General features: G+C 46.3%; 1 protein-coding gene across 1 annotated transcript in view; it reads left to right on the top strand.

Moving 5' to 3' along the window:
• NAALADL1 (N-acetylated alpha-linked acidic dipeptidase like 1) overlaps positions 1-15,195 on the top strand; it is a 139,487-nt gene extending 124,292 nt beyond the window's left edge. Inside the window, exons 14-19 of the mRNA XM_063946132.1 lie at positions 4,601-4,691; positions 7,986-8,067; positions 10,666-10,839; positions 11,060-11,147; positions 12,219-12,311; positions 14,850-15,195. Of these exons, the coding sequence (XP_063802202.1) occupies positions 4,601-4,691; positions 7,986-8,067; positions 10,666-10,839; positions 11,060-11,147; positions 12,219-12,311; positions 14,850-15,033 (712 nt within the window). The 3' untranslated portion in view covers positions 15,034-15,195. The remainder of the gene's footprint in view (positions 1-4,600; positions 4,692-7,985; positions 8,068-10,665; positions 10,840-11,059; positions 11,148-12,218; positions 12,312-14,849) is intronic.
• The last annotated feature ends 12,473 nt before the right edge of the window (positions 15,196-27,668 follow it).

Here is a 27,668-nt window from a genome sequence, read left to right on the forward strand (position 1 = left end):
TCCCAGGCACTTGAATTACGTATTTAAACACTCAGGTACAGTGAACACGTTCACACATGTCCCTGCAGATGGCACACACACTTTAATTACAAAGAACAGCTGATGAGATGAGTTGACTATAAGGGTGATGTGCTCACAAAGCAGATACCTAGGATCCCGAAGCCAAAGTATCAAAAGCACAGCATCAGTACTCAAATATAGTGAAGGCTGCCATGTGAGACACTAATTCTCTAAAAGAGCAGGCGCATGGTAACTAACACAGCTACAGCCTTGCTATGCTAAGAGAGAAGGCACATTGGCCCTCATTCCGAGTTGTTCGCTCGTTATTTCTCTTCGCATCGGTGCGATTAGTCGCAAACTGCGCATGCGCAACGTTCGCAGTGCGCCTGCACCAAGTAAATTTGCTAAAAAGTTTGGTATTTTACTCACGGCTTAACGAAGAAATTTCTTCGTTCTGGTGATCGGACAGGAAGTGACAGGAAGTGGGTGTTTCTGGGCGGAAACTGACCGTTTTATGGGTGTGTGCGAAAAAACGCAGCCGTTTCTGGGAAAAACGCGGGAGTGTCTGGAGAAACGGGGGAGTGTCTGGGCGAACGCTGGGTGTGTTTGTGACGTCAAACCAGGAACGAAACTGACTGAACTGATCGCAGTGGCAGAGTAAGTCTCGAGCTACTCAGAAACTGCAAAGAAATTTCTATTCGCAATTCTGCTAATCTTGCGCTCGCAATTCTGCTATGCTAAGATTCACTCCCAGTAGGCGGCGGCTTAGCGTGTGCAATGCTTCTAAAAGTAGCTAACGAGCGAACAACTCGGAATGAGGGCCATTGTGACTGACACAGCTACAGCCTTGTATGCTAAGAGAGCAGGCACACTGTGACTGACACCGCTACAGCCTTGCTATGTTAAGAGAGAAGGTACACTGGGGGTCATTCCGAGTTGTTCGCTCTGTATTTTTTCTCGCAACGGAGCGATTAGTCGCTAATGCGCATGCGCAATGTCCGCAGTGCGACTGCGCCAAGTAAATTTGCTATGCAGTTAGGTATTTTACTCACGGCATTACGAGGTTTTTTCTTCGTTCTGGTGTTCGTAATGTGATTGACAGGAAGTGGGTGTTTCTGGGCGGAAACAGGCCGTTTTATGGGTGTGTGCGAAAAAACGCTACAGTTTCTGGGAAAAACGCAGGAGTGGCTGGAGAAACGGAGGAGTGTCTGGGCGAACGCTGGGTGTGTTTGTGACGTCAAACCAGGAACGACAAGCACTGAACTGATCGCAGATGCCGAGTAAGTGTGGAGCTACTCAGAAACTGCTAAGAGGTGTCTATTCGCTATTTTGCTAATCTTTCGTTCGCAATTTTGATAAGCTAAGATACACTCCCAGTAGGCGGCGGCTTAGCGTGTGCAAAGCTGCTAAAAGCAGCTTGCGAGCGAACAACTCGGAATGACCCCCACTGTGACTGACACTGCTACAGCCTTGTATGCTAAAAGAGCAGGCACACTGTGACCGACACAGCTACAGCCTTGTATGCTAAGAGAGCAGGCACACTGTGACTGACACTGCTACAGCCCTGTATGCTAAGAGAGAAGCACTCTGTGACTGACACAGCTACAGCCTTGTATGCTAAGAGAGCAGGCACACTGTGACTGACACTGCTACAGCCCTGTATGCTAAGAGAGAAGCACACTGCGACTGACACTGCTACAGCCTTGTATGCTAAGAGAGAAGGCACACTGTGACTGACACTGCTACAGCCTTGTATGCTAAGAGAGCAGGAACACTGTGACCGACACAGCTACAGCCTTGTATGCTAAGAGAGCAGGCACACTGTGACTGACACAGCTACAGCCTTGTATGCTAAGAGAGCAGGCACACTGTGACCGACACAGCTACAGCCTTGTATGCTAAGAGAGCAGGCACACTGTGACTGACACTGCTACAGCCCTTTACGCTAAGAGAGCAGGCACACTGTGACTGACACAGCTACAGCCTTGTATGCTAAGAGAGCAGGAACACTGTGACCGACACAGCTACAGCCTTGTATGCTAAGAGAGCAGGCACACTGTGACTGACACTGCTACAGCCCTTTACGCTAAGAGAGCAGGAACACTGTGACCAACACAGCTACAGCCTTGTATGCTAAGAGAGCAGGAACACTGTGACCGACACAGCTACAGCCTTGTATGCTAAGAGAGCAGGCACACTGTGACTGACACTGCTACAGCCCTTTACGCTAAGAGAGCAGGCACACTGTGACTGACACAGCTACAGCCCTGTATGCTAAGAGAGCAGGCACACTGTGACTGACACTGCTACAGCCTTGTATGCTAAGAGAGCAGGCACACTGTGACCGACACAGCTACAGCCTTGTATGCTAAGAGAGAAGGCACACTGTGACCAACACAGCTACAGCCTTGTATGCTAAGAGAGAAGGCACACTGTGACTGACACTGCTACAGCCTTGTATGCTAAGAGAGCAGGCACACTGTGACTGACACTTCTACAGCCTTGTATGCTAAGAGAGCAGGCACACTGTGACTGGCACTGCTACAGCCTTGTATGCTAAGAGAGCAGGCACACTGTGACTGACACTGCTACAGCCTTGTATGCTAAGAGAGCAGGCACACTGTGACTGACACAGCTACAGCCTTGTATGCTAAGAGAGCAGGCACACTGTAACTGACACAGCTACAGCTTTGTATGCTGAGAGAAGGCACACTGTGACTGACACAGCTACAGCCTTGTATGCTAAGAGAGAAGCACACTGGGACTGACACTGCTACAGCCTTGTATGCTAAGAGAGCAGGCACACTGTGACTGACACTGCTACAGCCTTGTATGCTAAGAGAGCAGGCACACTGTGACTGACACTTCTACAGCCTTGTATGCTAAGAGAGCAGGCACACTGTGACTGACACTGCTACAGCCTTGTATGCTAAGAGAGAAGCACACTAGGACTGACACTGCTACAGCCTTGTATTCTAGGAGAGCAGGCACACTGTGACTGACACTGCTACAGCCTTGTATGCTAAGAGAGCAGGCACACTGTGACTGACAGCTACAGCTTTGTATGCTGAGAGAAGGCACACTGTGACTGACACAGCTACAGCCTTGTATGCTAAGAGAGAAGCACACTGGGACTGACACTGCTACAGCCTTGTATGCTAAGAGAGCAGGCACACTGTGACTGACACTTCTACAGCCTTGTATGCTAAGAGAGCAGGCACACTGTGACTGACACAGCTACAGCCTTGTATGCTGAGAGAAGGCACACTGTGACTGACACAGCTACAGCCTTGTATGCTAAGAGAGCAGGCACACTGTGACCGACACAGCTACAGCTTTGTATGCTAAGAGAGCAGGCACACTGTGACTGACACAGCTACAGCCTTGTATGCTAAGAGAGCAGGCACACTATAACCGACACAGCTACAGCTTTGTATGCTAAGAGACAGGGCCGGTGCAAGGTTTCTCGGCACCCTAGGCAAAACTTCTGCCTACTGCCCTTTCCCCCTACCCGTCCTTCAGGTGAAAGGCATGCTGCTGCTCTCTCCCACCCCCAGTCTATTGCTTGGCTGCTCTCTTCTCCCCATATCCCCAGTCCGTGTGGGTGCCTGCTACTCTCACCCCCTCCCCACTGTGTTAAATGTCTGCTTTTCTATTTCCCCACTATCTGTGTGCATTCTGCTGCTCATCTCCACCCCCCACCCCCTTCCCGACTGCTGTTCTCCCCCTCTTTCCTTATCAAATGCAGAGAGTGCACTGTGAAGCCACCTTACCTGCGGACTGCGATGCAGAGTTGGGACTGAGTAGTCTGTGAAAGTGCCTGGAATGAAGAGCAGCGCCGCATGTCACCCTCAGCCAGAACTCCAGGAACTGTCAAAGTTACTGCGTGTGCCGAGTGGAGCAGCAGGTGGAGGCTGCAATACGGGAGCTTGGCAGTCACGGCTACTGTAAGATATGAGTGCCGGGGCAATTGTGGTGGTTGTGGCAGGTAGGACCACGCTACCTCTTTCAGGCATCTGTAGCAGGCCGCCCCCTTAGGTCCCGGCGCCCCTAGGCAGCTGCCTAAAGCTGCCTAGTGGAAGCTCCGGCCCTGCTAAGAGAGCAGGCACACTGTGACTGACACAGCTACAGCTTTGCTTTACAGAAATGCACAATGTGGAATTGTTGATTCTTTCATAGGTAGGTAGGTTCAGGGCTAAGTCTGCAGCGACTGAATCAGGTTTTGGTCCACCTATATCAAATCCAGTCAGGACATTGTACTAAAACTAATGGAGGATCGTTGATTATGCCTGTCATGGAGTGGGCTGGCAGTACTTTACTTCTCCGCATAGCTGCAGGTGACTGTCATGGTAACACTATATTTTTGACTTTCATGGTTCATATATGAAAATGTAAACTCTTTGTTTACGCTGTTCTTTCATACAGGTGATTTCATATTACTATATAGGGGTGCTGCTGCTTTACATTTGGTTTTGGAAATGCACCTTTGGTAGAAATGAACTGTCGTACTATGGAGATAAAGTAACACACAACATTTGCATTTACCCTACCTATCCTCCTCCCCTTTCATATGTAATTTGTATCTATTTGTTTCTCACAGGCTGGGAACACTGGGGGCAGGCAGCGACTACGCCCCTTTCCTGCACTACCTGGGGATTTCTTGCATGGACCTTGCATACACCTATCACAGTGTAAAGGACTTAATATATAAATGAGAGACAAATAGCTATATGTATAAATAAAGCATTCTGCTAATATACATTTAGATACTGTGGTAATAATATGTTATAGTGTGGTTGTATTCTAGAAAATGTGCATGAAATCATCTCATTAAGCAAACTGAATAACATTGATTGACAGAGGCCTGATTCATAGTTGGACACAAATTCTGCTGCAACTGCAGTACTGAGATATTATGCTAATGCAGTAGCCACTGTATTCTGTACAGAGACGCCCATCTCTATCTCTATCAGGATCCCCGCGCTTGGGATGCCAGCATTCAAAATACCGACAGCCGCATCCCGAAGCTCAGGATCCTGACACCAAGGTGGTATGTAAACTAGCCCAAATCCCGAACCCCCATAACCCTACTTACCCTAAGCCTCCTTCCCCACAGCCTGACCCTAACCCTCCCCGGTGCTACCTTACCCCCATCCCTCCACCCCGCAGGCTAAACCTAACCCTCCCACCCCTGCAGCCTAACCCCAACCCTCCCCGGGGGTGCCTAACCCTAAGTCCCCCTCCTCACAGCCTAACCCTGCCCCCCCTCCCCAGCGGCTTACCTTTCAGTTGGCCCGTCAAATCCTTATTCCAGATCTTGGTGCCAGAATAGTGATGAATGTCTGGATCAAGGCACCAGCATTCCAAATAGTGTTGGTATTCCAGCGTCTGTATTTTGACTGCCGGTATCCAGACAGCTGGGATCCTGACTGGATCCCATCTATACACAGAACCAAAAGATGATGCTAATGCCACAGCCGCTGTATTCTGTACGGAGATGCCTATTTACACACAGTGGAACTGAGAGATGATGCCAATGCCGCTGTATTCTGTACAGAGACGCCCATCTACACACAGTGGAACCGAGAGATGATGCCAATGCTGTATCTAATGTATTCTGTTGAGACGTCCATCTACACACAGTGGAACCGAGAGATGATGCCAATGCTGTATCTAATGTATTCTGTTGAGACGTCCATCTATACACAGCGGAACCGAAAAAGCTGATGCCAATGCTGCAGCCGCTGTATTCTGTACAGAGACGCCCATCTATGCACAGTGGAACCGAGATGATGCCAATGCAGCAGCCACTGTATTCTGTACAGAGACACTTATCTACACACAGCAGAACCGAAAGATGATGCCAATGTCGCAGCTGCTGTATTCTGTACAGAGACACCCATCTACACACAGTGGAAGTGAGAGATGATGCCAATGCTGCAGCCGCTGTATTCTGTACAGAGAAGCCCATCTATACACAGTGGAACCGAGATGATGCCAATGCAGCAGCCACTATATTCTGTACAGAGACACTTATCTACACACAGCAGAACTGAAAGATGATGCCAATGCTGCAGCCGCTGTATTCTGTACAGAGACACCCATCTACACACAGTGGAAGTGAGAGATGATGCCAATGCCGCAGCTACTGTATTCTGTACAGAGAAGCCCATCTATACACAGTGGTACCGAGAGATTATGCCAATGCCGCAGCTGCTGTATTCTCTACCTCACTTGTACTTTACCTCTCCTGCGGCCCGGCAGACACTCGTTCAACATCCTGGTTGTGGGTTTGTGAACCTTGTCGGGATGCCGGCACCAGCATTCTGAACAGTGTCGGGATTCTAGCGTCAACATCCCGGCTGTTGGGATCTTGGAATGGCGATGCAGGGATCCTGACTGGATCCCCATACAAATGTGTATACAAGAATGGGTTAAAATACCTTTGAACGGATACAGTATGACTAATTTCCTCATAAGATTCTGAAGTGTCCACAATCACTTTTTCAGCTCTACTAATAGGCTATTCATTTATCTAAAACCTGGCACCGGTCCACTGATCATTGCAACTGTTACAATGCAGAATACATTTTGCTTTAGCGGAGTCATAGGTGGGGGTGCAGGGCATACTGTACCCCGGGCCCCCCTTTATCAGGGGACCCCCCAGCCAGAACACACAGACATTGCTAGATTTCCCTCTTATGCAGCAGCAGAACCAGACAGCCAGAATGTGTATAAGTAGTACAGAGGCTGCTGCTATTCTTGCATGTGACAAGACAACTGATATATGTTATTTTTCTATGTGTATTTTAAGGTTGTTTAAGTTGTCTTTGTTCCACTACAAATTTTTTTTTATAAAATAGTTGTCTTTCAATTATGTGGTGCTATAACAGTGCCAATGCATTATTAAACTATTAGTATAAATCTAATATACACCAGTGGGTTAAATTTAATATACCCAATGCATACATCCCAACATGACCCATACCAGGAGGGATAAAATGCTTCCTTCCTGGACTTCCTTCTTAAGTTATGATTGCAATCACCTGTGTTGAGACACCTTTCTTATCAATTAAATAGATCAACACAGGTGACACCAATCATATATTATGAGGGAAGTCCAGATAGAGAGCATGTTGTCCCTCCTGGAATGGGTCATATTGGGAGGTATGCACAATTTTATATACACCCCCCCCCCCTCATCATCGGGGGCCAACCTGTTTTAAGTGCCCCGGGCACCCCCAAGGCTTAATCCGGCCCTGAGCAGAGTCCATAGTAACAGTGGCAGGTGACTAGCAATAACTAGATGAAAGGTCAACAGTGCTTAAGGTCGACAAGTACAAAAGGTCAATAGGTTCAAAAGGTCGACATGACAATGGTTGGCCCAGAAATGGTCGCCATTTTTTTTTAGGGGGGGTTTCCACGTTTTTCCAACATTTGCTTGATTTACTAGACTAAGGGGCATATGCAATTAGTTCCAATTACATTTCGGAGCTAATGAATTCGCCCCACTCTTATTCATTTAGGGCCGTTTTCGGCAGTTTTGAAGGCATTTTTCGCCAATGCCTTTTCACCTTCTTTTATTAAGTGAAAGGGAATTGGCGAAAAATGCCTCAAAATCTGCAAAAATTGCCCGCATTTTCGACGGAAAACAAGAGGATTCGCTGATCCACGTGTTTCCCGCCTCTGTCACATTTTTCACCTAGGCGAAAATATTGCATAGGGCGAATCTCCATTCGCCCTAAAAATAGCGAAAAAACTCAGTTTTTTCACCTAGGTGTAAAAACGAAGCTACTTGCATACGCCCCATAGTAGATCTATTATACCACACACCTGATACTATGCGCCTTGTTCAGTTGTAGCAAACGATGGCTGCTGTCTGTTTAGTTTGGAATGTCTGCAGTATTCTTGGCATTCATCTTCATTCTGATTTTATGTATGACACTGAGTACATACTTATATATGTATCTTTCTCCATTCAACAGAGTCAAACATCAGCAAGAATCTATCCTGCTTATCACACTGCATTTGACACATTTGATTATACGGCTAAACATATTGATCCAGGTAACTATAGGTATTTCATTTTGTGTGACATGAATATAAAATACTGATAAGTCACATCAGTAAATATGAATACAATATAACAGACATGTTTACAGTAATGGCTAACCTTGACACTCCAGCTGTTGTTGAACTACACATCCCACCATGCCCTGCATCAGTTTTAGCATGGCCAAATAGCAAAACTGATGCAGGGCATGCTGGGATGTGTAGTTCAACAACAGCTGGAGTGTCAAGGTTAGCCATCACTGTGTTAGGATAAGTATAAAACATGTACAGATATGGTTCTACATCTTTGTGGTGCATTTTTCCTAAATATTATGCTAAATAAAGCAGATGGGAGGAATTTTTTCTGTGAGCGCCCAAAGTAATTTCTTCACCGTTGTAGATATTAGGGTTGGCAGTCCTAATCTGTTTAACATAAAAAATCCAGGTAAAACCAGTTATGAAGCATGCTGGATAGTGACTAATACACATAGACAGTCTGCCTAGTGATAAATATAAAGGTGTCCAACTTCTTGCCACTTTAGAGCTGCCATTTTACTATATAAAACATTTCACTTTTTGGGCCCAATTCAATTGTTTATTGCGCCCGATCTCCCGTCCTTTCACTCATATACCTAAAAACAGTTTTGTCCCCTTTACCTACTGATTTGGTTATTTTCTCTCCATGTTGTGCCTTTGCACGTCTGATTATCTTCAGAGCCTCCGTCTGCCTGACAATGGGGGTTATTCAGAGATGGATGCAGATCTTGTTTCCACAGCAAGATCTGCATCCATTTATTCACATGCTGGGGGCCACCAGCATGTGGGTGGCGCCGCCCCGTGATGCGTTTGCAATTTGATTGCGAATACATCGATTTGTGGTCGACCCCTGCGGTCACATCTTTCCGGGATGCAACTGCATGGTGATGGGTCACTATGGCCAGTGTGCATGCGCAGACCCAATGGACGCCGCTACTGCATGCGAATGCATGTTGCATATGCCCCATGTGCAATGCAGCATGGTTTTGCTAAGTTGTTTGCTTTCTTACTTTACTTACAAAGATGAATCAGGCCCATTGTTACTCTGCATGTGTGTTCAATCATTTCAGTCAAGGCTAATAAACCCGCCCCCAACTACAAAGCCTACAGTAAAACTCCACAAAAACAAACACTGATGCTGGGTACACACCTGCAGATATATCTGCAGATCAACTGATCTGCAGATCTATCTAAAGCCGGACCAGCTCACCCAGTTCAGCTGTCAGTCACCGCCTGCTGCTGCAGCTTGTGTTGTACACACACACACCGACGTGCCAATATATCTAACAATATATTGGCCGTCGGCTGTGCAGCAGGGCCGACGCGATATGTCTGTGAACGACTGAGTTCACAGACATTTTGCTCGTACACACTGGCCAACGGACCGGCAATATATCAGCCGTTCAAGAGAACGGACGATATATCGCCCAGTGTGTGCGCACCTTGCGATAGCAGATTACCAACACTTTGGGAAGTTCCATCTTAGTGCAGACTAATAACTGCTGATATAAATAGTGGCAATTTTACCCAAATATTCAGAATTCTGTCTGCAGCAAATAATCATTATTCAGCAGTTCAAGGGAGCAATGTAATTACCTGCAAATGAAAGGAGAACACAAACGCCACATCAAGCCTTCCGTTTTCTTACAATTGAAGAACACTGTACAACTGATTGGCTGCAGCCTTAGCAGTTCTCAAGACGTGGCTGCTGTCAACTTTGTAACTGTAGACATCCACAATGTCGCCATTTGAGAAAAATGTGGACATGTCAGCATATCATCTGCCAACATTCTGCATATGTGACATCCTGAATTCAGGCTATTATTGTGTCTAAATAATCAATGCTGGCAAATCATGCCACACCCCATTTTATGTACTGTGTAAATAAGGGCCACAGTGTGCAGCTAATGCTGTGTTGATTGTAGTTGGGTTATTAAGAGAACACTAAACTGGACTCCTGGGACTATAGTACGGGTATGCAGTCAGAATGTTGACATGATATTTAGAATTAGGCTGTGGTTAGGGATAGGCTGCGGTTAGGGTTAGGCTACCGTTAGGGTTAGGTTGCAGTTGGGGCAAGGCAGCGGTTAGGGCTAGGCCTAAATTTAAAGTTAATGTAAAATAGCAGTGTCGATATTCTGGTAATGTTGATATTATCTCTATGTCAACATTCTGAATGTAGCTTAACATACCACAGCTCTATAGTACATCAATAATACCATTTACATCACATTTTTCTAATCAGTTATACATTACATTAACATTTAAAATAGAAAATGATATCTGAAAAGTATTTTCATGATATTCTTAATAAAAAGACATTAAAAAGGGCTTCCTATTACAGCCACTGGGAGAGGCGCTGCTAAACAACATTGACGAGAGGACTACCAGTGATTAAACTCATTTAGTATGCTTTAGCTATTTGATATACCAGTTTAAGGTAATGAAACCTGTATTTAAAAATCATGAGTCCCAAGTACCCCATATAATCAGTCATACCTGCACTCTATAACTGATCACAATTTTAGATTTGTATTTATGTCCAATAAGATTCCAGCCTTTTCTATTTCCTTTCAGGATTCACCAGTCACCAGGCGGTAGCCCGCACTGCCGGGAATGTTCTAGTGCGACTGGCGGACAGTCTCATCCTCCCATTAGGACCGAGAGATTACACAGAAACACTGGAGGACTATTACAATACTGCTGAAACAAGCTTTTCTACTGCACTTCAAGCCAGAGGGATCTCTTTGGGTAATGGGATTGCACATTGGTTACCACTGACTCCTACTGCACACACCAGAGTTTAGGAGCTGTGGTCTTGTATGCAATATTATACATGCACAGATAAATAGATGCATGTGACTGGTATCCCCACTCTTTCTGATGTATTGGGGTGGATGCTAAGATTCAATCTAGGATTAGGTTACTATTAATACATCTGATGCTTAATGCAAACATTCTGTTATTTCAGAGCCACTGAGGCAAGCTGTGGCCAGATACAAACAGTTTTCTGAGGCACTTACCCAAACAATAAAAGAGCTTAAGGATACAGAAGAGACGTGAGTTAGATCTAAACTACAAGTTCTTTCCTCTTTCTTTACCTCCTATTCGGTATTGGAATAAATGCTGAAGAGCTTAGGGCCACATTAGAGCTGGACATAAAGATTAGCCTATTGTGTAATGCAATGTTACATGTGTATTTATCTTAAAATATGTGTACAGCAAACTAAAGCCCCGTACACACGGGGGGAGATGTGTGCTGAGCGATATATCAGGGACCGCTCAGCACACATCTCTCCCTGAGTGATGGGGGCCACGGGGGGTCCGCTCATTTCACCCAGTGGTAAAATGAGCGACCTGCTAGATGGTGCCTGTATGCAGGCAATCTAGCACCAGCGATAGCGACGGAGAGATCCGTGCTTAACTTCTAATCTAGTCAGATTGCTTAGAATTTAAGGACGGATCGCTACGTGTGTACCCCCCTTAATAGAAGGGAAGATGTATTAGGCCTGGAAAAGTGATAAAGCAGTGATAAGTGGAAGGTGATAACGCACCAGCCAATCAGTTCCTCAAACCCATAATAATTGGCTGGTGCGTTATCACCTTCCACGTATCACTTCTCCAGGCTTAATACATCTGCCCCAGACTGCATAGATGTACATGGAGCCAAAATATGCCAATCACATTTATCAACCTAAGGATTCACCTGCAAGAGTTGCATTATGCATTTTAAATGTGTTTAATACATATAAACTGCATGTAAGGGAAGCAGACGCTACAAATCATTGTTCCATGTTTAGCCACACCCATTTGCTTCGTTAGATCGTAGCAATGTTTTTGGAATGCTATTTGTTCCATTTCTATGATTTCTCTGTGGTTCATCCTCCTGAAGACTATAATCATCTAAAATGCTAGTACACACTCCGAATGCCAGTGTGTATGTAAGCTAAGGAATAGCCTGCAAGTAAACATTTTGTCAAGAATAGAGCTTAGTGGCCAAGATTGGCAAGTTGTCAGAACGGCCCACACATAAAATGTGTACATTTATTTAACGTCTTTTGTTGTCTACAACAGATTTCATCTTATGGGGTGTACTACGAGATCCTGTTATTCATTATATTTTTCTCCAGGCCTCTTAGAATTCGGATGATCAATGACCAGTTAATGCTGCTGGAGCGGGCCTTCATTAATCATTATGCATTCCCGGATAAAGTTTATTACAGGTATAATGTCTTGTAGGTGATATACTGTAAAACAGATCAATCCTGATTTTCAGGATCAATTAGATTTCAGTTAAGTGCACTAACCTCTCAGGTACAGAGGGTAACATCTATACACAGGATGGCTTGTGGGCCAAACTCAACTATGCCTGTTGATGTTGACATGAATTTGCATGACAATCACTTGGCCTTATATAGCCTTGATTGGAAGCAGCCATGGTAAAAAGGCAAATGTATACATATATGGCATCAATATTGCTATGCAACTGGTACCGCGTACAATATGGGTAAATCTGAAATTTCGTTTCTGTGGTTTCAAATCAATGAAGCCCATATAAGGCAGAGGGTTTGTCATGCAAATCCACACCATCAGGTACCTGTGATAATCTGTGTACATTAAAAATATATATAAAAAAAAAAAAAAAAGATTTTTGAGTGTTTGATAAATCTTTGAGGATTGCATCAAATAAACTGTATTTTATTATGTTATGATGAATGCAGATTTTTAGAGTAACATAGTTCCCACCATACCTGGAGCTATCATCAGGAAACCTATGTGGTTTCCCAAACCACTATGTTAGGGTCACCATCAAGCATTTTTAATGCCCCAGCAGAACCATCAGTTGTTGCCCCAGTTGCTAAATCATTTGGCAGCAGAGAACTTGCCAGTTGCTAGCTAGGAAGGTGATGCATGGCTATGTGCCACACTCCTAGTCTGCTGTCCTCAGGCCGTGCAATTGTACACTGACAGTAATGGCGGTTACATTCACAAGCGGACTGATATGGGCGGCACAGATGCTGTCAGCTCTGAATCCAGGCAATGTGTCTGGGAATAAGCGAAGGCCGGCGACAGGGGGAGGGGTAAAAGGGGACACCTGTACTGGGCGACAAGGATCAGAGCGGCCCGAAGGATATAACGCTTAGTGCCCGCCAGGGATGTGAGCCATCTTTTCTAAATAGGGCAGCGAGCTGTAGGCAGTATGGACGCAGCCTCGGAGTGACAGGATCCTCTCACACACAGTGACTATGCAGCGCAAGTGCACACCTGCTCTTCTGGGTCCAGCTCTGTTGAAGGCAGTTACGGGAGATGGCAGCAGCTTCGCTGGCCAGGATTCCTGTGCTGGACTCTTCTGATTGGGTGTGCGGGCCACATGATTCCTGCTGTGCGGTGTTCAGGCTGGATACTGGGGAGTACAGCGCAGGTGAGCCTCTCCCCGGAGTAAGAGTGGCTCGGTGAAGGGATACAGGGCTTTGGGATGGGGTGGAGGAGCTGGGAATGCAGCATGGAATCATTGGGAAGACAGAGACTGTGGTGTGTGTGGGGAAAGAAGCAAAGATATACATACAGGTTGAATATCCTTTATCCAAAATCCCACATTTTTGGGTCCCCTACTGAAATAATTACATATGTATTATATATATTATCTTTAAATATATATTTATAAATAATATATATAATATTTATGTAATTATCTCAGTAGGGAACCCAAAAATGTGGGATTTTGAATAAGGGATACTCAACCTGTATTTCTAGGTGTATAAATAATATATTTCTTAACAGTATCTTATGTAGTGCAGCAAATTCTGTTGCGCTTTAATATATATATACATATATATATATATATATACATATATATATATATATATATATATTGTGACAAGAACACTGGGATAGTGTTTGAGGGCAGGTGTGTTTGTCCCAGGTTCTTGTCTTACATGTATTAGAAAAATGAAAACTTCTAGGAATATGTTTTGTTTTAACCTTTTCAGTTTGTTGGAAAAGCTGGATAAGGGCCCTGAAAGAGAGATGGGGCAAGTTCCAGACATTGGGCCCAGTTCGGGTCTTTGGCCTCACAGAAGGCTAATCAGGCTTTCAGCTGTGTAAGAGTGTTATAGAGCTGCTGGCCTGATTAGGGTGGGCAGACTGCCTGGGAAGGCTGCAGGATCTCTGTGAGAGAAACACGTTTCCTGATACAAGTGAGCTATACAGTGTTTACTGGAGAACTCTGTTTTTGTTTAGTGATAGTTAGGAACATCTTGTGTTTAGTTAGTGCCGGACAGGCAAGGTATTTTCTTTTGCTGTTTGTTTTATTTTCTGTATAATAAAACTGGCTGGGGCCAGTTGTACCGGAAACTGGACTTGTGTGGTTCCTCAGCTGCTGCAGGCTGCCATTTATCCCAGGAAACGGCACCTTGTACCCTTACAGTGTTACAACACACATATATATATATATATATATATATATATACATACATACATATATATATATATATATATATATATATATATATTTATTATAAAATCTGAAGGGGTCCCAGAAATCTCACTGTACCGAGACCAAAGAGTTCTGTTGCCGGCCCTGGAATCAGCCCTAGTATCTCTGTGGGATCATTTTTAGTTGTAAGGAACAGTAGTAAAGTATTTTACTTAGACTTTGATATATTCTGAAGTTTTAGGCTTCTCTGAATACATCTAAGACTAACCCTACAAGCATAGCAATCTGCCTGCAGCTAACATGTGACTCTCATTCTCTCCTGCAGTCATGTGATATGGGCATCTCGAAGTTCCCCAGTGGTCACATTTCCAGGCCTTGCAGATGCTTATGCAAAGGCAATTTCCACTCAGCTGACAGCAGACTGGGATCTGGTCCACCATCACATCACTGTGGCTGCCACCGCTGTGGATAATGCAGCATCAACTCTGCAGACTGCGGCCTCTATTTAATACATGCCTCAAAATAAAACAGTTTATTTTTGTGCACTTCTAGAGCTGGTAGCCGGCCAAATTTGATGGAGAACAACAAATGAATTACACAGATGGCAGATAATATTTTAGATCTTGAAAATGTAATTAACAAACAGTGGGGCAGATGTATTAACCTGGAGAAGGCATAAGGCAGTGATAAACCAGTGAGATGTGCAAGGTGATAAAGGCACCAGCCAATCAGCTCCAATATGTAAATGAACAGTTAGGATCTCATTGGCTGGTGTGTTTATCACCTTGCACATATCACTGGTTTATCACTTCCTTATGCCTTCTCCAGGTTAATACATCTGCCCCGTAATCTCATGTGGGAGACAATCAAGAGCAATAGCCCCAAGTCTAAACTGGCCAATTTCACCCAAAACTGCTCCCTGAGGGCAGTAAGCACTTCTACCCATACAATGCGGTGTTCCCACATTCAGTAGTATTCCTGAATAGTTACACCAGTAGAAATGAACCCTATTACCGACTGTAAGTAAAACAGAAGCCATACGTGTGTGTTAAACAATAAATGTATCAAATGTTTGTTCAAACAATATATTCAATATGTTAGTGACAGTTACTCTAATCTATCTTCATGGTAATAATCCACATGACAAATCTTACTTGAGTCAGAAAACTGTGTAAGTACGTTAACTAAGTATATAACGTGTTGGAGGAGCGAATTAGCAGCAGAGCTGGACCCAGGCTGATGCTCCCAATGGGGTTGTCACAGTATATTTCGGCAGCAACAATTCCATCAGTTTCTAGACTTTTTTTTTTATTCAATTCTTGCTTCTGTGTTCTCGTTTCCTTTCAGTTGTACAACAGGAAGAAATATTTTGTCACTTTTATAGTAATTAATAATAAAAACCAAACAAAAAAACCCTGCAACTTCTCTTTTCATTCCTAAACATTCCTGGTGAAGGAGTAGCATTACAACACCTAATCCTTTACCAAGATGGGAAGAGTCCAGATAAGACGGTATAGTTACCAAACAAAATGACAATTGGTTCAATAGAGGAGTATCAATATATTATGGGATGTGAATATCGTGAGAGGAAGATGAAATGAAGGTTAATACATATTGGCCCTCATTCCGAGTTGACCACTCGCTAGCTACTTTTTGCAGCCGTGCAAATGTATAGTCGCCGCCCACGGGGGAGTGTATTTTCGCTTTGCAAGTGTGCGATCGCATGTGCAGCCGAGCGGTACGAAAAAGTTTTTTGCAGTTTCTGAGTAGGTCTAAACTTACTCAGCCCTTGCGATCGCTTCAGCCTGTCCGTTCCCGGAATTGACGTCTGACACCCGCCCTGCAAACGCCTGCGTTTTCCCTACCACTCCCAGAAAACGGTCAGTTGACACCCACAAACACCCTCTTCCTGTTAATTTCCTTGCGATCGGTTGTGCAAATGGATTCTTCGCTAGAAGCATTGCACAGCAACAATGTTGTTTGTACCCGTACGACGCACGTGCGCATTACGGTGCATACGCATGCGCAGTTTTGCCATTTTTTAACTGATTGCTGCGCTGCGAAAATCGGCAGCGAGCGATCAACTTGGAATGACCCCCATTGGCTGTAAAGGTGGGAGTACAGTAATTCAGAGACCCTGATACATCACGCATGTGAGCTGCCTCTCTACATAGATTTTATGACAGGGAATATATGGTAACAAGGAGGATTTCCTCTATCTACATCATAGGTTCTCAAACTCGGTCCTCAGGAGCCCACACAGTGCATGTTTTGCAGGTAACCCAGCAGGGGCACAGGTGTATTAATTACTCACTGACACATTTTAAAAGGCCCACAGGTGCAGCTTATTATTTCACTTGTGATTCTGTGATGAGACCTGCAAAACATGCACTGTGTGGGCTCCTGAGGACCGAGTTTGAGAACCTATGCTCTACATGGTCTTGGGTGGATACAAATGGAATCAACATGTGCATAGACCCAAATGCAATGCAATGGGCAAATCAGTTTAGCCAAGAAGGTGGAGGAAGCTGGAAAGGCAGTGCGCATGAATCCAGTTCCTCCGCCCAGTCTCGCTGGTTACAGCTAAAATAGCTATAAATGTGGTCATTAGGGAGTTGTTCTGAATACTCATAATAACTACGATTATGGAAGTAGACCATTTAATTGAATACTATGGAATAAATGGAAGTGAAATAATGTACGCCACACTTAGGACCTTACTAACTTTCCCAACCTACATTCTCCAGACCAGAGTGCTTGGATCATTTTGAACATGTTGCCAGCTCTAAAACCTTTAATTTTGGTGATACCTGGGCAATTAGATGGCAGTAGAAGCTTGTGTGCTGAGGGCAGAAATGTATAGTGTTTCACAACACTCTCCCCTAGTGCAGTCTTTTGTCTATATTCTAAGTTGTGGATGCCTTATAAACTGTGGTTAGAAGCATTCCATAGGCAGCAATAGGAACAGTGTGTCACCTTGATGGTCAGTAAAAAAGGGGGGGGGAAATTGAGAAAACGGAACAAAAACAAAACCATCCTTATAAGTTTTCTGGCCTCTCTGGGCAATCCAGGGTTGGTAATCTGTACCTATTAGAGCCCCTACAGTTATTGTAAAATGCACTCATACTAACTCCTACTCATTAGATGTTCAAATTTACAAAGGAATATGGCAACTAGGCCATGATGCAGTAGTTTTGTAAAATCAAGTCAAGTTCCTACAAAACAAATTGCTGATAATGAGGATTACTGGCAAACTATCCTCAGACTGCAAATCTGCATTAAAGCCCCCAAAACCAATAACAGCTTTGCTTTCATTATCCAACATAAACAAGACAAATAGCTTCTCATTGCTGAGTGGTCACTATGTTTTTAGTGCAGGTTTGTAACTTTCAGCATTAAAGAACTGACCTTCAACATGAAGGATCTGACCATGCTCACAGCAGCTATTATGTATTATTAAGGGGTGGTATTCATGTGACCGCCGGTCAGCTGACGGACAGTCACATGACCTCCTCCACCAGCCCGACGGGTCACTGTCCCGATTGTTGGCATGCCAACCAACAGGGACTATTTCCACTCGTGGGTGTCCACGACACCCATAGAGTGGGAATAGAACCCATGGCGACCGCAGGTCGCCACCGAGCCCGCAGCGTGGCGAGCCCGCAAGGGGCTTGCTGCACTCGCCCCTCCCCGCCGGGATCCCGGCGTCGGTATGCTGCCGGGATCCCGGCGTCGGTAAGCTGACCGGCGGTCAGGAGACCGCCGGTCAGCCGTACTACACCCATTATTAAGGCACATGCAATCACCACTGAATGTCAAACAAAAGTCTATTAGGGTTATTTGCCAGTATTGCTTTGTATGCAATAGTACTTAGCAACTATTCAAGAGTTTTTTTTTCTTTTAATCTGTGTAGGTCAGTGGTTCTCAATCTGGGGTCCTAGCCTCCCCCAGGGGTATGCACTGTGATGTTCAGGCCCTTGAAAATTTTTCTGTCACAGCGGGGGAGAAATCTAGTTGATAATTAGACATATAGGGAAAAATAAGATTTTAAACCTACCGGTAAATATTTTTCTCCTAGTCCGTAGAGGATGCTGGGGACTCTGTAAGGACCATGGGGAATAGACGGGCTCCGCAGGAGACATGGGCACTAAAAAAGAAGTTTAGGTATGGGTGTGCACTGGCTCCTCCCTCTATGCCCCTCCTCCAGACCTCAGTTAGAGAAACTGTGCCCAGAGGAGACGTACAGTACGAGGAAAGGATTTTGGAAATCCAAGGGCAAGATTCATACCAGCCACACCATTCACACCGTATAACATGAGATATACGAACCAGTCAACAGTATGAAACAAAAACAGTATCAGTCCAAGACTGATCCAAACTGAAACATAACCCTTATGTAAGCAACAACTATGGGGGTAATTCCAAGTTGATCGCAGCAGGATTTTTGTTAGCAGTTGGGCAAAACCATGTGCACTGCAGGGGGGGGGGGACAGATATAACATGTGCAGAGAGAGTTAGATTTGGGTGGGGTGTAATCAATCTGCAATCTAATTTGCAGTGTAAAAATAAAGCAGCCAGTATTTACCCTGCACAGAAACAAAATAACCCACCCAAATCTTACTCTCTCTACACATGTTATATCTGCCTCCCCTGTAGTGCACATGGTTTTGCCCAATTGCTATCAAAAATCCTGCTGCGATCAACTTGGAATTACCCCCTATATACAAGTCTTGCAGGATGTTGTCCGCACTGGGACGGGCGCCCAGCATCCTCTACGGACTAGGAGAAAAAGATTTACCGGTAGGTTTAAAATCTTATTTTCTCTAACGTCCTAGAGGATGCTGGGGACTCCGTAAGGACCATGGGGATTATACCAAAGCTCCAAAACGAGCGGGAGAGTGCGGATGACTCTGCAGCACCGAATGAGCACACATGAGGTCCTCCTCAGCCAGGGTAACAAACTTGTAGAATTTTGCAAAAGTGTTTGAACCCGACCAAGTCGCCGCTCGGCAAAGTTGTAATGCCGAGACGCCTCAGGCAGCTGCCCAAAAAGAGCCCACCTTCCTAGTGGAATGGGCCTTTACCGAATTCGGTAACGGCAATCCAGCCGTAGAATGAGCCTGCTGAATCGTGTTACAGATCCAGCGAGCAATAGTCTGCTTAGAAGCAGGAGCGCCAACATTGTTGGCTGCATACAGGATAAACAGGGCCTCTGTTTTCCTAACCCGAGCCGTTCTGGCCACATACATTTTCAATGCCCTGACCACATCCAGGGACTCAGAATCCTCCACGTCCCTTGTAGCCACAGGCACCACAATAGGTTGGTTCATATGAAAAGAAGAAACCACCTTAGGCAAAAATTGAGGACGAGTCCGCAACTCAGCTCTATCCACATGGAAAATCAGATAAGGGCTTTTGTGAGACAAAGCCGCCAACTCCGACACTCGCCGCGCCGAAGCCAAGGCCAATAACATGACCACCTTCCAAGTGAGATACTTCAATTCAACTGTTTGAAGAGGTTCAAACCAGTGAGACTTAAGAAACCGTAACACCACGTTAAGGTCCCATGGTGCCACCGGAGGCACAAAAGGAGGCTGGATATGCAGCACCCCTTTCACGAAAGTCTGGACTTCTGGAAGAGAAGCCAATTCCTTTTGAAAGAAAATGGATAGGGCCGAAATCTGAACCTTAATGGAGCCTAACTTTAGGCCCAAATTCACTCCAGTTTGCAGGAAGTGGAGAAAACGGCCCAGATGGAATTCTTCCGGAGGAGCAGTCTTGGCTTCGCACCAAGACACATACTTCCTCCAGATACGGTGATAATGTTCCGATGTCACCTCCTTCCTAGCCTTTATCAGAGTAGGAATGACCTCCTCTGGAATGCCCTTCTCCGCTAGGATCCTGCGTTCAACCGCCATGCCGTCAAACGCAGTCGCGGTAAGTCCTGGAACAGACAGGGCCCTTGTTGTAACAGGTCTCCCCTGAGAGGAAGAGGCCACGGATCTTCTGTGAGCATTTCCTGCAGATCCGGATACCAGGCCCTTCGAGGCCAATCTGGAACAATGACAATTGTCCGAATCCCTCTTCGTCTTATGATTCTCAGTATCTTTGAGATGAGAGGAAGAGGAGGGAACACATAGACAGACTGAAACACCCACGGTGTCACCAGTGCGTCCACTGCAACCGCCTGAGGGTCCCTTGACCTGGCGCAATATCTCGGAAGTTTCTTGTTTAGGCGTGAAGCCATCATGTCTATTTGAGGCAGTCCCCACAGACTTGCAATCTCTGCGAAGACTTCCTGATGAAGTCCCCACTCTCCGGGATGCAGAACGTGTCTGCTTAGGAAGTCTGCTTCCCAGTTGTCCACTCCCGGAATGAAGACTGCTGTCAGAGCGCTTACATGACTCTCCGCCTATCGAAGAATCTTTGAGGCTTCTGCCATTGCCACTCTGCTCCTTGTGCCGCATTGGCGGTTTACATGAGCCACTGCTGTGATGTTGTCTGACTGAATCAGAACCGGTAGACCTCGAAGTAAGGCCTCCGCTTGACGAAGGCCGTTGTATATGGCCCTTAATTCCAGTACGTTGATGTGTAGACACGCCTCCTGGCTTGACCACAGACCTTGGAAGTTTCTTCCCTGTGTGGCTGCTCCCCATCCTCGGAGGCTTGCGTCCGTGGTTACCAGAACCCAGTCCTGAATGCCGAACCTGCGACCCTCTAGGTGAGCACTCTGCAGCCACCACAGGAGAGATACCCTGGCCCTGGGGGACAGGCGGATCATCTGATGAATCTGTAGATGTGACCCGGACCACTTGTCCAGAAGGTCCCACTGAAAAGTCCTTGCATGGAACCTGCAGAATGGAATGGCCTCGTAAGACGCCACCATTTTTCCCAGAACTCGAGTGCAGTGATGTACCGACACCCTGACCTGTTAAAGCCAGACAGGGTCCAGCAACTGTTCTCTCGATCTCGCTTTTATCAGGAGATCGTCCAAGTATGGGATAATTGTGACACCCTGCTTGCGCAGGAGCACCATCATTTCTGCCATTAATTTGGTAAAATCCTCGGGCCCGTGGAAAGCCCAAACGGCAACGTCTGAAATTGGTAATGACAATCCTGCACAACAAATCTCAGGAACGCCTGATGAGGTTGATATATGGGGACATGAAGGTATGCATCCTTTATGTCTAGGGACACTATATAATCTCCCCCTTCCAGGCTTGCGATGACCCCTCTGAGCGATTCCATCTTGAACTTGAACCTCTAAGTATAGGTTTAAGGAGTTTAAATTCAGGATGGGTCTGACCGAACCGTCCGGTTTCGGGACCACAAACAGGGTTGAGTAATAGCCCATCCCCTGCTGCAGCAGGGGAACTTTGACCACCACTTGTTGAAGGCACAACTTTTGAATTGCTGCCAAAACTACCTCCCTCTCTGGGGAAGAAGTTGGCAGTGCCGATTTGAAAAACCGGCGTGGAGGCACTTCTTCGAATTGCAGCCTGTACCCCTGGGAAACAATGTCTATTGCCCAGGGATCCACCTGAGAGTGAACCCAGACCTGGCTGAAAAGACGAAGACGTGCCCCCACTGGAGCGGACTCCCCCAGCGGAGCCCCAGCGTCATGCTGTGGATTTAGTAGAAGCCAGGGAGGACTTCTGTTCCTGGGAACTGGCTGTAGCTGGCAGCTTTTTCCCCTTGCCCTTACCTCTGGCAAGAAAGGAAGATCCCCGAGCTCTCTTGGATTTATGCGACCGAAAAGGACTGCATCTGATAATGTGGCGCTTTCTTAGGCTGTGAGGAAACATAAGGCAAAAAAAGTTGATTTACCTGCAGTAGCTGTGGAAACCAGGTCCGTGAGACCTTCCCCAAACAATTCCTCACCCTTGTAAGGCAAAACCTCCATATGCCGTTTCGAGAGTAAAACCTCCATATGCCTCTTTGAGTCGGCATCACCTGTCCATTGCAGGGTCCATAGGACTCGTCTAGCAGACGTCGACATAGCGTCTTTGAGCATCTCTCATATATAAGATCGCATCTTTTATATGTCCTAGGGTCAATAAAATGATGGTATCCTTATCTAGGGTCTCAATTTCCGCTGATAAGGTATCTGTCCATGCTGCTACAGCGCTACAAACCCAGGCCAACGCAATTGCCAGTCTGAGTAAGGTACCAGAATGTGTGCAAATGGACTTCAAGGTAATCTCCTGCTTACGGTTAGCAGGATCCCTGAGGGTAGCCGTATCTTGGGATGGCCGCGCTACCTTTTTGGATAAGCGTGTCAATGCTTTTTCCACCCTAGGGGAGGATTCTCACCGTATCCTGTCCGTTGGCGGGAAAGGATACGCCATAAGAATCCTTTTGGGAATCTGCAGTTTTTTGTCTGGAGATTCCTAAGCTTTTTCACATAATTCGTTCAACTCATGTGACGGGGGAAAGGTTACCTTAGGTTTCTTTCCCATATTCATGTGTACCCTCGTGTCAGTGACAGGGGGTTCCTCTGTGATATGCAAAACATCTTTTATTGCAATAATCATATACATTTAGCCAATTTTGGCTGTAATTTTGCATCATCGTAGACAACACTGGAGACAGAATCCGTGTCGGTATCTGTATCTATTATTTGGGATAGTGGGCGCTCTTGAGACCCCGAAGGTCCCTGCGACATAGGGACAGACATGGGTTGACTCCCTGGCTGTACCCTAGCTTCAGCTCTAATCTTTTGTGCAAATAAATTTACATTAGCACATAAAACATTCCACATATCCATCCAGTCAGGTGTCGGCGTTGTCGACGGAGACACCACATTCATTTGCTCCCCGTCTTCTCTAGGAGAGCCTTTTACCTCAGACATGTCAACACACGCGTACCGACACACCACACACTCAGGGAATCCTCTTATCTGAAGACAGTTCCCCCACAAGGCCCTTTGGAGAGACAGAGAGAGAGTATGCCACCACACACCCCAGCACTATATGACCCAGGAAAAAATAAGAATTTACTCACCGGTAATTCTATTTCTCGTAGTCCGTAGTGGATGCTGGGAACTCCGTAAGGACAATGGGGAATAGACGGGCTCCGCAGGAGACTGGGCACTCTAAAGAAAAGATTAGGTACTATCTGGTGTGCACTGGCTCCTCCCTCTATGCCCCTCCTCCAGACCTCAGTTAGGGAAACTGTGCCCGGAAGAGCACAGGGTAAGACTCATACCAGCCACACCAATCACACCGTACAACTTGTGATAACCTTACCCAGTTAACAGTATGAACAACAACTGAGCCTCACTCAACGGATGGCTCATAACAATAACCCTTATTTAAGCAATAACTATATACACGTATTGCAGAAAGTCCGCACTTGGGACGGGCGCCCAGCATCCACTACGGACTACGAGAAATAGAATTACCGGTGAGTAAATTCTTATTTTCTCTGACGTCCTAGTGGATGCTGGGAACTCCGTAAGGACCATGGGGATTATACCAAAGCTCCCAAACGGGCGGGAGAGTGCGGATGACTCTGCAGCACCGAATAAGCAAACACAAGTTCCTCCTCAGCCAGGGTATCAAACTTGTAGAACTTTGCAAAGGTGTTTGAACCCGACCAAGTAGCCGCTCGACAAAGCTGTAAAGCCGAGACCCCTCGGGCAGCCGCCCAAGAAGAGCCCACCTTCTTTGTGGAATGGGCTTTTACTGATTTTGGATGCGGCAATCCAGCCGCAGAATGAGCCAGCTGAATCGTGCTACAGATCCAGCGAGCAATAGTCTGCTTTGAAGCAGGAGCACCCAGCTTGTTGGGTGCATGCAGGATAAACAGCGAGTCAGTCTTCCCGACTCCAGCCGTTCTGGAAACATATATTTTCAAAGCCCTGACTACGTCCAGCAACTTGGAGTCCTCCAAGTCCCGAGTAGCCGCAGGCACCACAATAGGTTGGTTCAAATGAAACGATGATACCACCTTTGGGAGAAATTGGGGACGAGTCCTCAATTCTGCCCTGTCCATATGGAAGATCAGATATGGGCTTTTACATGACAAAGCCGCCAATTCCGACACACGCCTAGCCGATGCTAAGGCCAACAGCATGACCACTTTCCACGTGAGATACTTTAGTTCCACGGTCTTAAGTGGCTCAAACCAGTGGGATTTCAGGAAATCCAACACAACGTTAAGATCCCAGGGTGCCACTGGTGGCACAAAAGGGGGCTGAATATGCAGCACTCCCTTAACAAACGTCTGAACCTCAGGCAGTGAAGCCAGTTCTTTTTGAAAGAAAATGGATAGGGCCTAAATCTGGACCTTTATGGACCCCAATTTTAGGCCCATAGTCACCCCTGACTGTAGGAAGTGCAGGAATCGACCCAGCTGGAATTCCTCTGTAGGGGCCGTCCTGGCCTCACACCAAGCAACATATTTTCGCCCTTATAAGGCAAAACCTCCATGTGTTTTTTAGAATCAGCATCTCCTGTCCATTGCCGAGTCCATAAGACCCTCCTGGCAGAAATGGACATAGCATTAATTCTAGAGCCCAGCAGGCAAATGTCCCTCTGAGCATCCCGCATATATAAGACAACGTCTTTTATATGGCCCAGGGTTAGCAAAACAGTATCCCTGTCGAGGGAATCTATGTCGTCTGACAGAGTATCTGTCCATGCTGCTACAGCACTACACATCCAGGCTGAAGCAATAGCAGGTCTCAGTAGAGTACCAGAGTGTGTATACACTGACTTCAGGATAGCTTCCTGCTTTCTATCCGCAGGCTCCTTTAGGGCGGCCGTATCCTGAGACGGCAGGGCCACCTTTTTAGATAAGCGTGTCAGCGCCTTGTCCACCCTAGGGGATGTTTCCCAACGTAACCTGTCCGTTGGCGGGAAAGGGTACGCCATCAGTAACCTCTTAGAAATCACTAGTTTCTTATCAGGGGAACTCCACGCTTCTTCACATAATTCATTTAATTCATCAGATGGGGGAAAAGTCACTGGCTGCTTTTTCTCCCCAAACAGATAAACCCTCTTGGTATTAACAGGGTTAATCTCAGAAATGTGTAATACATCTTTCATTGCAATAATCATGTATCGGATGGCCTTGGTCATTTTAGACTGTCAATGTGCCTCATCATCGTCGACACTGGAGTCGGACTCCGTGTCGACATCTGTGTCAACCATCTGAGATAGAGGGCGTTTATGAGCCCCTGACGGTTTCTGAGTCGCCTGGGCAGGCGCGGGCTGAGACCCCGGCTGTCCCAAGGCTGCAGCGTCATCAAACCTTTTATGTAAGGAGCTTACATTGTCGTTTAAGACCTTCCACATATCCATCCAATCAGGTGTCGGCCCCAACGGGGGCGACCCCACACTTATCTGCCCTTGCTCCGCCTCCACGTAACCCTCCTCATCAAACATGTCGACACAGCCGTACCGACACACCGCGCACACACAGGGAATGCTCAGACTGAGGACAGGACCCCACAAAGTCCTTTGGGGAGACAGAGAGAGAGTATGCCAGCACACACCACAGCGCTATATAACACAGGGATTTTCACTTATAATAAGTGATTACCCAATAGCTGCCTTATATGTTTTATTTGCGCCTAAATTTATGTGCCCCCCCTCTCTTTTTTACCCTTCTTGTACCTGGATACTGCAGGGGAGAGCCTGGGGAGCTGCTTCCAGCGGAGCTGTGAAGAGAAAATGGCGCTGGTGTGCTGAGGAAGAAGGCCCCGCCCCCTCAGTGGCGGGCTTCTGTCCCGCTTTCTGTGTAAAAAAATGGCGGGGGTTTTTACATATATACATGACCTCCTCCGTGAGCCCGACGGCTCACTATCCCGATGGTCGGCATGCCGACCAACAGGGACTATTTCCACTCGTGGGTGTCCACGACACCCATAGAGTGGGAATAGAACCCGTGGCGACCGCAGGTCGCCACCGAGCCCGCAGCGTGGCGAGCGCAGCGAGCCCGCAAGGGGCTTGCTGCACTCGCCCCTCCCCGCCGGGATCCCGGCGTCGGTATGCTGCCGGGATCCCGGCGTCGGTAAGGTGACCGGCGGTCAGGAGACCGCCGGTCACCAGTACTACACCCTTAGTCCCACGTAGCAGTGAGTCTGTTGCCAGCAGAAGCTCACTGAAAATAAAAAAACCTAGGGGGTAATTCCAAGTTGATCGCAGCAGGAAATTATTTAGCAGTTGGGCAAAACCATGTGCACTGCAGGGGAGGCAGATATAACATGTGCAGAGAGAGATAGATTTGGGTGTGGTGAGTTTAATCTGCAATCTAAATTGCAGTGTAAAAATAAAGCAGCCAGTATTTACCATGCACAGAAACAAAATAACCCACCCAAATCTAACTCTCTCTGCAAATGTTATATCTGCCCCCCCTGCAATGCACATGGTTTTGCCCAACTGCTAAAAAATGTTCTGCTGCGATCAACTTGGAATTACCCCCCTAATAAATACTTTCTTTACTAAAAGCTCAGGAGAGCCCACTAGGAGCACCCAGCTCTGGCCGGGCACAGATTCTAACTGAGGTCTGGAGGAGGGGCATAGAGGGAGGAGCCAGTGCACACCAGATAGTACCTAATCTTTTCTTTAGAGTGCCCAGTCTCCTGCGGAGCCCGTCTATTCCCCATGGTCCTTACGGAGTTCCCAGCATCCACTAGGACGTCAGAGAAAACACAATAAATATATGTTTACCCAGTAGTGCTGTGTATATATGTATATATGCGCCTAATTATGTGCCCCCCCTCTTCTTTAAAACCCTCTTTCACTGTGGTATAAGCAGAAGAGAGTCCGGGGAGCTTCCTCTCAGCTGTGCTGTGGAGAAAATGGCGCTGGTGAGTGCGGAGGGAAAAGCCGCGCCCCCTCGGCGGCGGGCTTCTGTCCCGCTCAAATACACTAAAAATTGGCGGGGGCTCTTATATATATATATATATATATATATATATATATATATATATATATATATACAGTGGCCAGCTGTATACATATATACTTTTGCCAAAGAGAGGTTCATATGCTGCCCAGGGCGCCCCCCCCGCACCCTTACAGTGACTGCCGTGTGAGGTGTATGGGAGCAATGGCGCACAGCTTTACTGCTGTGCGTTACCTCAGTGAAGATCTGAAGTCTGCCGCCTCTGAAGTCTTCTTTCTTCTCATACTCA

The sequence above is a fragment of the Pseudophryne corroboree genome, chromosome 11, assembly GCF_028390025.1.
Source record: "Pseudophryne corroboree isolate aPseCor3 chromosome 11, aPseCor3.hap2, whole genome shotgun sequence".
Classification (NCBI taxonomy): Eukaryota; Metazoa; Chordata; class Amphibia; order Anura; family Myobatrachidae; genus Pseudophryne; species Pseudophryne corroboree.